Genomic DNA, 14,900 nt, shown 5'->3' with positions numbered 1-14,900 from the left:
AGAGCCAACATGGGACAATCACAAGGGAAGGACTATCATACCACAGGTAGAATGCAATGATACTTCTTAGTGCGGAGAAGAAGCGTGTCACTTGAAGGTTCCTTGAGCAGTAATAACCTGAATCTGTTTTATGGAGTCACAGTAAATAGGTCTATTGACCCCACCAGGGCTGCAAGTCTCAATCCTCAGGCTGAAACCTAGAAATCTAACAGGCTGCCATGTGACCAATTGCCATTGATGTGTGTTAGCCTCCACACCAAAACACAACAAAGGTTTACCAGGTGGGAAGGAAGTGGGTCCAGATGTTAACCGTCTCGTTGGTCAATTGGAAGGAACTGAGTACGCAGTCCAAGGCGGAGCTCTTCGGATGACGATACCCTGACATGATGCCATGCTCCCAGAAAACCTAAAGGGAGAGAACGTGACTGTCATCATTAGAATCAAGGCAATCAGATCACAATTAGTACATCATCAGACAGAGGAATTTCCACCCACACATGTGTGCAGTGGCACTGAGATAACCAGCCCACTGTTCAATAGGTGGAACCAATCTGATAATGATGATATCATCAATCCAGGCAAAGCACCAGCAAGAATATCAGAATTAACACAAACCCATGCTAAGTAACAATCTGATAAGTTAACTTCAGTGTTTTAATAGGATTACATATAGAAAAATAAACAAGCACATCAAATACCCGTTTTTGAAAAAACAGGGTTTCATATCATAGATTGTGCTTGAAAATGTATCATCTCTATGTTTATAATTTATGAGGTATCACAGGACGAATATATGAGGTTACAACGCAAAGAATCACAACACATGCTTTTACAACACAGTTTTTACATCGCAACTACCAGTACACCGCATGATTTTACAACGCATGTAAATACAACTCATTTCTAAAAAACACCATTACAATGCATTCCATTACAATGCATACCATTACAACGCATAATACTTTTAGGGCAACGTAGGGTAAGTGTTGGATAGTGTAGGGGTACAAATTACTATTCCCACTCCAGGGAGTGAAACAGTAGGGTAAGTGTTGGATAGTATAGGGGTAAAATTTACTAGTCCCACTCCAGTGAGGGCAACAGTAGGGAAAGTGTTGGATAGTGTAGAGGTAAAAATGACTATTCCCATCTACCCCTAAACCCATACCCACCATAAAACAAAAAAATCTCTATTACTTACCTTATAATGCATTGCAATGGCATTCTTTGTAATGGCATGCGTTGTGATGGCATGCGTTGTAGTGACATGTGTTGTAATGGCATGGGTTGTAATGGCATGCGATGTAAAGGCAGTTGTGTTTTAACTACTGCGATGTAAAAGCAGTGCGATGTAAGACTGCATTGTAATGGATGTTTCCCCACAGGACACTGGGCGGGGGTGCAGTAGATGCTCCACTCACCGGAGAAAGAGAGGTGGTATTAAAATGTACCATGCAGCACAGAAAAGGACCCAAACCAGGTATGTTTTCTTCAACTATGAACGAAAATAATCTCCTCAATATCACAGCAGAAAACAACAGGCCACTTGCTAATCTCCAGAGCATGCCAGGAGGCAATATCCTGGTTGGATGCCTTTGAGGACGATAGCAGAGTCCCTACAATCATGTATGGCATAGCAGAGGGCAACATAACCTCCATTCTACAGAGCAGGCTGGAAGAAAAATACATTCTAACCAGCCTCTTCCCACGCTATATATCACACAGATCATGGCAGAGGGGAATAGACACCCTTTCGCCAATCAATGCATATTTGAGCACAATAAAAATAGTGAACCGAGCCATTTTCTAAAGCATGACAGATTTCACTTCTCATAGCAGAGGCATTTGAGTGCCAAAGTACGACAAAAGGCTACGTGCACACAGAAAAAGAGATCACATTCCCCAAAGCACTGAAACTGCCAAAAACCTTCCTATAGACCATGGCAGAGACCATTCTCTCAGCACGATACTGACAAGAAACCCAGGCCCTCTGAAATCCATTCTTCAGTGTTCTCCTTATTCACCAAATGCAAAGAAACACATTTTTCTTTTAGCATTTGTCACCCCAAGTTGGCAGGATATGCCCAGACGTGGGTCCCATGCTCACTGTGCCACTGGATTTAAGCTAGCCTGGCTGATGAGGGGTGTTATCCGAAAACCAGTTCCAGGATGCTGGTTTCTGGTCGAGGGAGGACTTGGCTTGGCAGTTCGGGCTGGACTGTTCCCATGAGGAATAGGGTCAAGACTGATTTGCATATGTCTGGGTCTGAACTGGGGTGACAAAGTGAGCTAAAGAACGATGATGGATTAAACCCAGACCTGTAACTCAGGGTAAATGTTCGCATTGTTCAGCATTCCGTCCATCATTTGGTTCTTTTTCACCCCTTATTCTCTAGGGCATGGCAGAGGAAAATATATCACCACACTAAAGGGAGAGGCTGAAGAAGATTCCAGCCACAATTATAAGGCCAAAGAGCTTGGTAGAGTTTTTGGGGGAACTATGGGGCATATTACCAAGCAATAGCGATAATTATCGCTACTGCTTGGTTAGAGACAAAATTTTACCGCTGAGCTGCGGCGATTTTTAGCGCAGATAAACCTTGGTATTACCAAGCTTTATCGCAAATGCGATAAAAAACGGCCGCAATGCATGAATATCGCTGAAAAGTCAGCGATATTCATGCATTACCGAGCTAATGCTCTTAGCCATGTTATCCACCTCCCATTGGATAACATGGCTAAGAACTGCTCAGGGCAGGTGTTAGCTTTTGGAGATATTCGCACTTAGCGCGAATATCTCCAATAGTTGGTAATAGGAGATAGCGATGTTAGCGACTGTTTCCAGTCGCTAACATCTTGGCAAGCCCACTTTGCATGTCATTAGTGATAAATATCACTGACATGCAAAGTGGGGCCCAAGATGGTCGCTATCTCCTACTAGCTGTCACTAACTGGTGTTAGCGACAGCTAGGTAATAGGGAGATAATTTTATCTCCGCTTTCTTGGCTTTTAAAGCCCGAAAAGCGGAGATAAACCCCCTTGATAATATGCCCCCATATACCCTTACACCGGAGTATGGCTGTGGGCAACAGTAATATGTCAAGCAATGCTTTTATATGTATTTATGTGCTATAAATAATGCGGGCCTAGAACCAGATTTACATGATCACGGTTTGCGCTTTTAAAACATTGGAGTGTGGGGCACACGTGTAGTGCCTAGAAGTCAGACTGAGCTGTATTAATGGTGCAGGTGATACATGTGGGATTATTTGCCACGATTTTCGTAAACACAGCTAGCACAACAGAGAATTATATTTTCCATTCTTTGGTACATGCACTGTTGCTGGATGTGGCAGCTAAATTGTAGCCAGAAGGAAACGTGAGCATGTGTGTTCATCCTTGTCACAAGAGAAAAGAAAGTAGAGGTAAGAGTCTGTGTAGAGCTATTTATTACACAAGAAAAGAAGCATTAGTCAATATCCTGTAAAGCAATACAGGAGGCAAGCATGAGCCCATACACTCTTGCTCCATAGGACACCAATCTTAAGAAAGGCACGCTAAGGTACCAGTGAAGAGGCGGGGTTAGATGCATGGACAATTGAGGGGTTACTGAAATACAGCATTCGATCAGGCCTGATGGCACAATAAGGGACGCATGCCAGCATTACATTTCTTGGCATATTGTGAAGAACTTATAGACAGCCTTCGGCCCGTGCAGGTAAGAGCAGTGGGACCAGGTTTGGGGGATGAGGGGGATTCGACAGACGACCACAGAGGGAAATTAAATAAATAATGAAAGTTCCCTCGTCGTTGTCTGTCGAAACCCCCCCCACCATCCCACACCTGGCCCCACCGCTCTTACATGCACGGGCCGCGGTTGATTATAAAACAATGTAGTTAGCCTGCCGGTTATAACTTGGGTCGGTTCTAAACTCAGAGGTTAGTGATGTGTGATGAAAAAGGGGTGGGACGTATTTAAACTTTGCTCTAATGTGCATAGCTATCCCAAGAAAGTGGGACCAGATATGTCAGCCATGGGTATCTCAGCGACTGCTTTCTTGAGCAGGACGTGCCCATGGCTTAATATGCGGCTGGGTGGGTGGGCGAACATATACTACAGCATGATCAGGAAGGCCACCTAATGATATGTATAGGCTAGGTAAATGGGATACAGGCCTATGACTCTGCGGAGAGGGGCCCTGTGTTTTTCTGGATTTGCATTCCAAATATTTAATAAAAAGAATTTATAATGTGTATAATTATTGCTAAGTTGGGTATACTACTTACAATAATTGTAATACACATGATTTAGAGACAAATAGTATATAATAAATAACCATATAGTGTGAAATGCTTACTGATGTGTTTGTGAATTGATTTCTAAGTACAGGGCAGGTCTATGGGGCACATGCATCATTGTAGGAATTTGCGATTCCTAAATTTCGAAAATTAAGGAATCGCAATTTAGGAATTGCAAAATCCTATGCATCAATATATTTCAAAAGTTTTAGCGATTCCTTAATTTTCTGTATTTGCGATTCCTTAATTGCGAATCGCAATTAAGGAATCGCATTACATTGATTCCTATGGGCCTAGAGGCCCATAGGAATCAATGGCAAGGCATTCTCATTTTGCGAATTCGCAATTAAGGAATCGGAAAATGAGAATGCAATTTCAAGGGTGCAGGGGGGTGTCCAAAGGACCCCCCCCTGCACCCCTGAAATGTCACATAAGTACATTTTACTCACACACATGTCCCAAGGGCATGTGTGTGTGTAAAATAGAAGTTTAAAAAATGCACTTTTGTGCATTTTTGAAACTTTTTGCAAATTACCATGAAGGTTGACTTCATGGTAATTTTCCCCTTCCTAATTGCGAATTCGCAATTTAAAAAAATCATGCATAGCATTTAAGAAATCGCATAATTTGCGATTTCTTAAATGCTATAGCAATTTAAGAAATCGCTATAAATTGCGATTTCTTAAATTGCGAAAAATGAAAAAAAATTATGCATCCCAAAAATGTTTTTTGCATTCGCAAACGGCCGATTTTTGCGATTCGCACCGTTTGCGAATGCAAAAACCAATGATGCATGTGCCCCTATATCTCTAGAGAAAAGAGATTCTCTGACAGCTCTATCTGACTTCCAGCACTCGCTCCTACCAGAGCATAATTCAGGAAAAAAAGAGTTACTTTTTGGGACGTAGGATATTTATAGGTTTGGGTGTAAACACAACAGGCCATGCCATACTACAGAGCATGGTAAAGGACACCAGAACCAGCACTCGTAGGCATGGAAAAAGAAACTATACATCCTTTCAGCAGAAGGTAACAGACTATGGGCTTCATTTATGAAAACTGTTGCATCGCTGCGATAAAACAGTGATGCAAGAGTTTTCACTGGGGCCTCCTTGCGACACGATGGATGCGCCGTATTTATGTACAGCGCTCCATGTCGCAAGGAGTGACAGATACATCAAGAATTCTGAAGTATCTGTATGCGCAAAAGTCACGCATTGCTGGAGTTGTATCGCAAGCATGACTCAACTCCAGCAATGCATGGGGTAGGCTTATTCCCATTGCACTGCATCACCCTTACTCCTGTCATGAGGCAGGTGTAAGGTTTTGACTCAGTGGAGTCCTATAGGTGTCGCAGTGAAATCTCATAGATTTCACTGCAACACTTCTATGACCGTTTTTCATGTGGGCACGTCCATCCTGCGTACTTTATACCTGATGCAGGTAAACTGTGGCGCAGGGCTTTACAAGGAGACGCATCTGCCCAGTTGCATCACCTTGTAAATATGGTGCAATATGGCGCATTGTTTACGCCACTGCTACATCACAAAAAGTGACGCCAAGGTGGCAGAGAGCACAAAACCCTCAGATCTTCAACTAAGACAGACCTCCCCTTCCATTTAGCAGAGGGCAAGAGAGCCTCATTCAAAAAAGCACTGGAGAGGTCAATAGACAGCTCGAAATCCCCAATTCATAGCATTGAAAACGAAGATACTTCCTGTAAAGCATAACCAGGAACATTACAACGTTCCTTCTTCAGAGCCTAACAAAGGTTACCAAACTATTTTCCAAAGAATAGCAAATGCCAATAAATCCCACTCAACATATTGGAAAGGGCAATAGAGTCCTATTCTCCAACGCAAAGCAGATCACTCTGACCATCCATTCTCCAGATAAAGGATAATGGTAAAAGTCCCTTGTTCTCAAAAAAGTAACACTGAAGAACCCCACTCTCTCGAGCAATGCACAGATCAATAAAGTGCTTATTATTCTCCTATTTCATTTGCTTGTGAAACAAAACCCATTCTCCAAAGTATTTCAGATGACAAGATATCAGCATTCTCCTGACCGTAATAGGGTTAAGTCGACCCTCAATTCTCACAAGCGTACCACGCGTTCAATCTTCAGAGCATGGTATAAAGCAATGAATTTCCCACAGTTCCCCACGGCACAGCAGAGGACAATAGGACCTTGCCCAGGTACCACAGCATGGAGGAAGGATGAAGACACCTTAGCGTTCTCTGTTCCCTTCTTCAGAGCATGGTGACTGACCACAAAAACCCGCATACCCCTTATAGCACTTTAGGACAGATCAGATTCCCTCCTATTTTCAGTACACGGAAGAGGGAATTATGCCTTATAATATTCAGAGCAAGGGTGAGGAAGATAGACCCGAACTCTACAAAGTAAGGGAAAAGCAGTAGATGCAGGTCTAAACTCGAAAGCAAGGAAGAAGCCTATAGATCGCACCACTCAGCAGAACACGTCAGAGAGCAGCAGACCCCTTTGTCACTAAGCAAATATCAAATGCATAAATGCAAAATTCCCTAGTGCATGGCAAAGAGCAGTAGACTCTCCACAACTCTCAACATCATCGAAAAGCTAGTGGACCTCCCAACCCGCACACCATGGCCAAGACTAGAGTCTAGAACTTCAGCTTTCGACAGCATTGAGTACGGCAATATATTTGAATTCTTGAGAGTATGTCGATGGGCATCCCTTGTTTAATAAACCATTGATCTAGTTCAACAGGTCATCCTGCATTCTATGGTTGAGGACTTTAGTTTCACAGCTTTCTCCATAGCATGACAGATAACAATACAAACACTCCACACTATTCCAACATGACAAAGGACTATAGAGCCCCTCCTTTCTTTGGACCACAACGTTGGGCAACAGATGCCCCTTCCGTTCTTCAAAAGCATTCTTCAAGGACTACATGCACCCACCATCATCTCAAGAATTGCTGCTCATGAAGTAATATAACTCTCCCCATTATCACTGGATCCTTTATTCAGTGCTGCGTTGAAAGGACATTACATTCCTTTAGTCTCTCTAGCATTCTTCAGAACCTGGAACAGTCCCTAAAATGTCAGAATATGACAGACTACAAAAGATCCCCATAATTTTCAAAGCCACCTGCACATCATCTTCCAGAACATGGCAGTCTCAGGCAAAATATTTCTTAACATTCCAACAGAATTGTACACAGCAATAGAACTCTGACTTTCTTAAGCAAGAGAGGACAATACACAACCTTCCGCTATTGTGTAGTACTAAATACAAACTTTGCTTTGTACTGTATACAGCTCAGCTCCTTGCGGAGGAAGGGTGACAGGTCCTGGGAGCATCATAGAGCAGCAGCGGCCCGTGCAGGTAAAGGCGGTGGGGTGGGGGAGATTTCGACAGACATAGACAAGGGAAAATAAATTATTTATTTAATTTTCCCTCGGGGTCGTCAGTCAAATCCCCCCAAACACGGCCCACCGCACTTACCTGTACGGGCTGCTGGTGTCATGGAGTGATGGGAATGGACATGTATTCAATTTGATAGTGAGCAACCGTAAATTGTGGAGGTTCCTGATGTCCAGCCACAATGAATTCCATCAATCTCCCTCCATGTTGATTATGATTGTATCTGGCACGCACAACCTTATTTAAGTTACATGATTCTCAGGTTGCAATTAGATGCACACCTTGAACTGAGGTTAGAGGGGTATTCACCTGCACACATGGAGAATATTAAAAAGGGATTATCAATCAGTTTTTGGGACCTGACCGTAGTCTTCTCGGAAGACAGTTCAGTGATCTTTGAATTAGATTCTACAAGTCCACGCCTACTTTGTTAGTACATCATGAACAATCATTTTAATTGTCACAAAAAATGAGAATGGAGCTCACAAGAACAATAAATGAAAGCTTGCAGCAGTTGAAATACTCACGCGAGGTACTTGGTGAACATTCAGGAGCTGAGGGAGCTTGATCGTCAGCATCTTGGGTTCGAGAAGCAGCACGCGTCCAATCCAAGCCCTCCAGCCGTCACAGAACAGGGCCCAGACACCAAGGCTGGCTTCAGACGCTTCCTTGCTCTCTTCCTTCCTCATATCACTATCCACACTCACCTCGTGTGCCCAAACTTCCGTTTTGGAAGATGAAGTTTAATACAAATATTTCTGTAAGCAACAAGTGTTGCAATATGAGGCACAGTTGTCATAGCATGTTGCAAGCACAAAGAAGCCTGAGGACAACTCCCACTTCCTCCCACAAACGATTAAGGCAAACTTTCTTAGCGGGCTGAGCACCTACTGAAGGGATCTTTTGGTAATCTTCCACTTACAGGCGTGAATTACAGCAAGATGGCTCAGTTGACTGCACAAGCCAATATGTCTATTCTGCATCAAGATGCTACACAAATGTGCTACCTTGCCTTATTTCAAGTCAAGCAATCTGCCTAAAACCTGCAAGCTGACTCAGCATTTCATCTGGCCAAAGTCCAAGAAATTAGTAGCACTAATTTCAGTGCTACTAACATTTTTCAATAAAAGTACCAAGAAGAATTATTTCAAATTTGTGAGAATGAGCTATGCAAAAAATACAATATTTTGACTACCCCGCTCTACGTGCCTGTTTAAAAAAATCAGAATGCTCATTTAAGAGTGTCTTGAACGGAGTGATGACTACCTTGGCAGTGGGCAAAGGGGCTACGAGTTGTATATTTATCACCCCTTATTAATGTGTAAATATGACTCAAATGTGGAATTGAGCAGAGAGTGGATTCAATGCACTTCACTAGATATGGCAGTGAAAATGTTAGGTAGAGATGATTTCGGACTCCTTGACATGCAACCCCTTGACATCCCCCCCCCCCATATTTTTTTTTAATTAGTGTAGCGGGCAAAATAACAAGTTATGCATATGTTTTTCATATTACTGTGAAACGTTTTTGTGCTCGCGAAAGGCGAAAGCCGGGCATACATGGATGCATTTTGGTATACAGGATTGTATACATCATGTGGAGACTTTTGAATTTTCTTTGAACTACACAATTACAAATCACGTATTTAAATTTTTAGATATGTGATTTATCTGGAAGTCAACACTTTCAGTCAAGTATCAGTCTCCAATACCAACCCTCGAGGGCTTCCAACTCCGGAGGACAGCTCATCCAGGGCCTGGAGAATTATGATCACATCACCACCATTTTGACAGTACTCAATTGGCTTCCCCTGCCGCCCACACCATCTACAAAATTATTTACCAAGCCATCACGACCTGCACCCCCTCTTATCTTGCAGACAAGCTCACTAACTCCGCTGGTTGTCTGCACACTCACAACCAAGACACTGTTAGACTAAAAAGTATAAAAAACAAAAAACAAGGCAGAAAGCCTTTTCCATCTATGCACCCAGGATTTGGAAAAACATCCTAGAATCCATCAGGACCACACAAAGGCTGCTCCAATTTAGAAAGATTTGAAGGCTCGGCTCTTTAAAAAACACCACATCACAATGCATTAACTGTTCACAACCCAGCTACCTCTCTTGTCACTCGATGACATTATTCTATTCTTTGACCCTGTACAGAGCTCCACTGCCTTTTGGCTAGGTTCATGCTGTAGAAATATCACATACAGACATCCTTTCATACATGCATACATATCAAAGTGTATCAACGAGGGGGGTTCAAACCACATTTGCCAACTCCACAGACAGCAACTTAATGACAACAGAAACCCTCCTGCTGAGTAAACACACACTCTGCAGAAGCATGTAGTTTGCCAGTAGAAAGTGCCCATGAAATGCCCATTTCTTCTGGAGTACCAAGATCGTGAGTTATTATATGACCATCTTGTCTGCTTCCGTTGGAAAATGAAGTGAGACCCCATCAAGCCATTTCGCATTGGTCTCCAAATGCTAATGATTTCGGAATCTGATTAGAGTCTTGACATGAAAGAACAATAGTCTCTGCACAACCAACCACTCCTTCAAATCTCTCTACAGAAGGACACTTTTTGATTACCAGAATGAGGTACACAAGCAAGCAGACTCCGGAACTTGTACCAGTTTGATGTACGTAAGCATGCAAACTCCGGAATTTGTACCAGTTTGATGTACGTAAGCATGCAAACTCCGGAACTTGTACCAGTTTGATACGTAAGCATGCAAACACCAGAACTTGCACCAGTTTGATGTACATAAGCAAGCACACTCAAGAACTTGTACCAGTATTAAGTACACAAGCATGCAAACTCCGGAACTTGTACCAGTATGATGTACACAAGCATGCAAATTCCGGAACTTGTAGCAGTTTGATGTACGTAAGCATGCAAACTCCGAAACTTGTAGCAGTTTGATGTACGTAAGCATGCAAACTCTGGAACTTGTAGCAGTTTGTGTACGTAAGCATGCAAACTCTGGAACTTGTACCATTATGATGTACACAAGCATGCAAACCCTGGAACTTGTAGCGGTTTGATGTACGTAAGCATGCAAACTCCAGAACTTGTATCAGTTTGATGTACGTAAGCATGCAAACTCCGGAACTTGTACCAGTAGGATGTGCACAAGCATGCAAACTCCAGAACTTGTACCAGTATTAAGTATACAAGCATGCAAACTCCGGAACTTGTACCAGTATGATGTACACAAGCATGCAAATTCCGGAACTTGTAGCAGTTTGATGTACGTAAGCATGCAAACTCCGGTACTTGTAGCAGTTTGATGTACGTAAGCATGCAAACTCCGGAACTTGTAGCAGTTTGTGTACGTAAGCATGCAAACTCTGGAACTTGTACCATTATGATGTACAAAGCATGCAAACCCTGGAACTTGTAGCAGTTTGATGTACGTAAGCATGCAAACTCCAGAACTTGTACCAGTATGATGTACACAAGCATGCAAACTCGGGAACTTGTAGCAGTTTGATGTACGTAAGCATGCAATTAGGGAACTTGTACCCGTATGATGTTCACAAGCATGCAAACTCAGGAACTTGTAGCAGTTTGATGTACGTAAGCATCCAAACTCCGAAATTTGCACCAGTTTGATGTACCTAAGCATTCAAACTCCGGAACTTGTACCAGGAAGATGTACGCATTCATGCAAACTCCGGACCTTGCACCAGTTTGATGTACGTAAGTAAGCATGCTAACTCTGGTACTTGCACCAGTTTGATGTATGTAAGCATGCAAACTCTGGAACTTGAACTATTATGAAATACATAAGCATGCAAACTCTGGAACTTGTACAAGTATGATGTACATAAGCAATCAAACTGCAGAACTTGTACACATTAAGACTCACATTTATTTCATTCATGATGCAACCAGTGGATACGCTGTGGACTTTATTAAAATATGACGAACCTAAAGCAGGGGGATGCTAAATGCGCCATTTCCGCTCAAAGATTTCAGAAAAACCTTTCGTATTTTTATTACAACTACTTTTTTTGTCCCGTAGATATAGGTATTTTTTGAATAGCTTAATTCGGCCAAATCTGGAAATAATTATCTGTTCTTAAATATATCATTAGACACACTCGTACAGTCCTCTGAGATTCAGAATGCCGCATAAAATAACAGCGGTAAAAACTCAAATTTCCCTAACTAGAACAAGTCTGCTGGGCTGTTCAAGAATGACTTACCCGCAGCCTGCTTTCTTTCTTGGAGGTTTACAGTAGTGTTTCCAGTCAGGTTTCTCCCACCATTCCAAATTAAATCAGACAAAGCATCATTACCAATTTCCTGTGAATTCAAGCCAACCTTACTGAATTAGATATTAAGCTTTGTTGAAATGTTTCTTGCAAGGGGCCTCAAATATCCTTAACCTGGCCCCTGGTAGAGAGATAGAGACAGTCAGAAATAAAGGTCGGCAGACAAGTTTAGGTAGCAAAACAGATTAGGAAGAGTCCATATAGAGAGGGTTGTTGCACTGAGAAGCTCTAGTTGCGAGCACCACTGCCGCTTTTATTTTGTTACAGGGAGCCGATGTTGCAGCACTGCGGAAAAACCGGCCCCAGTGACAAAACCGACCCCCACCCCTCTGGCCCACCTGGGAAATGCCCGGTGCCAGCTACGGCCAGTACGGCCCTGGCATCAATGCCTCCTGGGGACTAGGTAGACATAAGGTCAGTGTCGCTGGCAAGACTAAAAAGAGACTAAATATTATAATCTATTTTTCAAGAAAATTGGTATTTTTAAATGATAAATTCATGGCACGTGCTGTCCTATAGTGTGTTTAAAGAAATGAAGCGAAAAACAAAAACCCCCTTCCCTAACCGCAGTGACTCTGCACTACCATAAAACATCTCAAACGTATGTAAAGCCCAGCCTCTGCCTCATCGCCATTGGAAAGTTGCTTTTGTACTTTTCCATCCGAGAACGTTACGTAAAGCGCCGCCCTGCTGCGAGCACTCGGTGACTTGCACCAACCTTACATCCATCTCTTTATTGCCCTTTCAAACAAGGGTCTTATTCAGACAGATCTAGCGTCACAGGCGCTGTTTGAAGACGTAGAAGGTCAGAAACATGATTTGGGCGGCATGGGGGAGGGTTAAACGCCAGTCAAGAGGGTTAATTGAAAGAGAGAACTTGCCCAATTATTCCACCGTCTTGTCCTCAGAAGTGAAATTTCAGCTTTTGCATCAACTCCAGTTTATTAAACTAGTTCCAAATGTACTTACACTCTTTCTGGGTCATTCGTGAAGGAAAGTAGCATTTTTAGAGGCCTGGTTTTCAGAGGCCATTCATTCAGAAAGACACTCGAGTCACATGCTACAGAATGCGACAAAAGAGCTACACTCTAGCAAATTACTTGACCACAATGAAGATCCCTAGCGTTTCAACTACACACTCTCCAGTATTGTCCTTTAGCCTTGGCAATGGTTACCAAATCCCTAATCTCTCTCCAACAGTACCTTTTACAGTGGCAATGAGTAATAAATCCAGACCATAAATTTTAGGGGGCAAAACATTTTCACAAATTTACAGATCTTAACAAAACACAGGTAACTTGGTACGGTTAACTTACCGGCAATCATGGATTTATAGGTCGTGCCATAGCTGTTCAAGAAAACAACACTCCTCTTTAGCAAGAAAGAGAGGACATGGATCAGTAGTTTGGTAAGCCGGTTGGATCTCCTCCTCCTCTTTATTCTGGTAGGTCCAGCAGGGCGGCAAAAGCAAGAATTTGGGAAGCAGGGGACAGCCTATATAGAGCCAAGAAGCCCCCCCCCCACCCAGCCAGCTAAGCGCGTGGAATCATGCCCATAAGGCCGGCTTTAGTGATGGTGGCACCCGGTGCGACAATCATTTTTGCCTACCCAAGACCACATGACCACTTCCTCGAATTCTTTCATTACTACTGGGCATAAGTGCCCCTCATTTCCCTAATCATAAGTTATTGCTAAACACTGCGCCCCTACCTAAGGTCAGCGCTACCTCCACAGGTCAGCGCCCAGTGCGGCCGCACCAGTCGCACTTCCCTAAAGCCGGCCCTGCATGCCCACATGATTGGGATGCACCATTTGAACGGGCCAGTAGGGGCAAGGGACGGGCACCCCAGAGCCTTAGAAAGACGAAAAAGCAGCATTGATGACACTGTTCCTGGAAGCTATCCAACCCATCTACACCAAAGGAACCAACCAGCTCTGCAGGCGTCGCAGTCACAAACCCCTTGGGCACCGGAGGCAGCAGCAATAGTGGGTAACACAAACAAGACAAGGGAGTAGCGGCAAAGTAGACTCTGCAGTTGGCCTGATGCAGTCAGTCACTGGTAACCTAGAATATGCTGCACTCAGTCCATCAGAGGCTCCACATCCAGTGAACAGTCAGAATGTTGAGTGGAAGCAGAATTTCCCATCTGGGAGCAGAGACAGTGATTTATAGTTCTTTTGACTGATATATAATAGGTTGCAGCCTGTTATCACCAACCCGAGAAGAGTGGTTGGTAGTTTCAAGGTTGAGGTAGACAATTGACCCCAGAGAGGCACTAGTGTCTCTGATTTGGGAGCTCCGGCCTGCTCACCCAGTCGACCCCAGCCGGTTGGCGAGGGAGCTCCGGTGGAGCAGTCCAGTCGACCCCAATGGAGCACAAGTGTCGCCGATCTGGGAGCTCCGGGCAGCTTATCCAGTCGACCCCAGCCAGTCGGTGTGGGAGCTCCGGTGGGGCAGCCCAGTCGACCCCAGCCGGCCGGCGTGGGAGCTCCGGGCTGCTCCCCCAGTCGACCCCAGCTGGCCGCGGCGGCCTCTGGGGCGGGCGATCTGATCATCTCACCACCGCGGTTGGATTCCTTCCCTCTCCCGTCCTTTGAAGAATTTTGTAAAACGGCTTGTTCGGTGTCATCTGGATCTCCGCTCGATCCACTGCCCCCCAAATTTTGGAAAACTTTTCAGGAAGAACTGTTCCCGCCTCTGTTTTCAATCTGTCGCCAATCTCTGGAATCGGCTTCTGTCCCGGGCTGCTGGAAACTAGCAGTGGTGTCGCCTCTGCTAAAAAAGCCAACCCTGGATCCAGCTGTCCTTTCCAACTACAGGCCGATTTCCTTGCTTCCCTTTCCAATCAAGATCTTGGAGAAATGGGTAACTCGCTCTCTCTCCGGCTACCTGG

General features: G+C 43.9%; 1 protein-coding gene across 2 annotated transcripts in view; it reads right to left on the bottom strand.

Annotated features, from left to right (window-relative positions):
* PAQR6 (progestin and adipoQ receptor family member 6) overlaps positions 1–14,900 on the bottom strand; it is a 147,184-nt gene that overhangs the window by 71,166 nt on the left and 61,118 nt on the right. The window contains exons 3-4 of one of the 2 annotated variants that reach the window (XM_078669882.1): positions 8,238–8,431; positions 279–406 (exon numbers count right to left, since the gene is read on the bottom strand). In XM_078669882.1, coding sequence (XP_078526008.1) covers positions 279–406; positions 8,238–8,431 — 322 coding nt within the window. Of the gene's footprint in view, positions 1–278; positions 407–8,237; positions 8,469–14,900 lie in introns of both variants that reach the window. The other variant, XM_078669880.1, reaches the window with a different exon arrangement.

The sequence above is a fragment of the Lissotriton helveticus genome, chromosome 12 (assembly GCF_964261635.1).
Source record: "Lissotriton helveticus chromosome 12, aLisHel1.1, whole genome shotgun sequence".
Lineage (NCBI taxonomy): Eukaryota > Metazoa > Chordata > Amphibia > Caudata > Salamandridae > Lissotriton > Lissotriton helveticus.
Note: the sequence above shows the minus strand (reverse complement) of the source record. Positions and strands in the feature narration are given on the sequence as shown.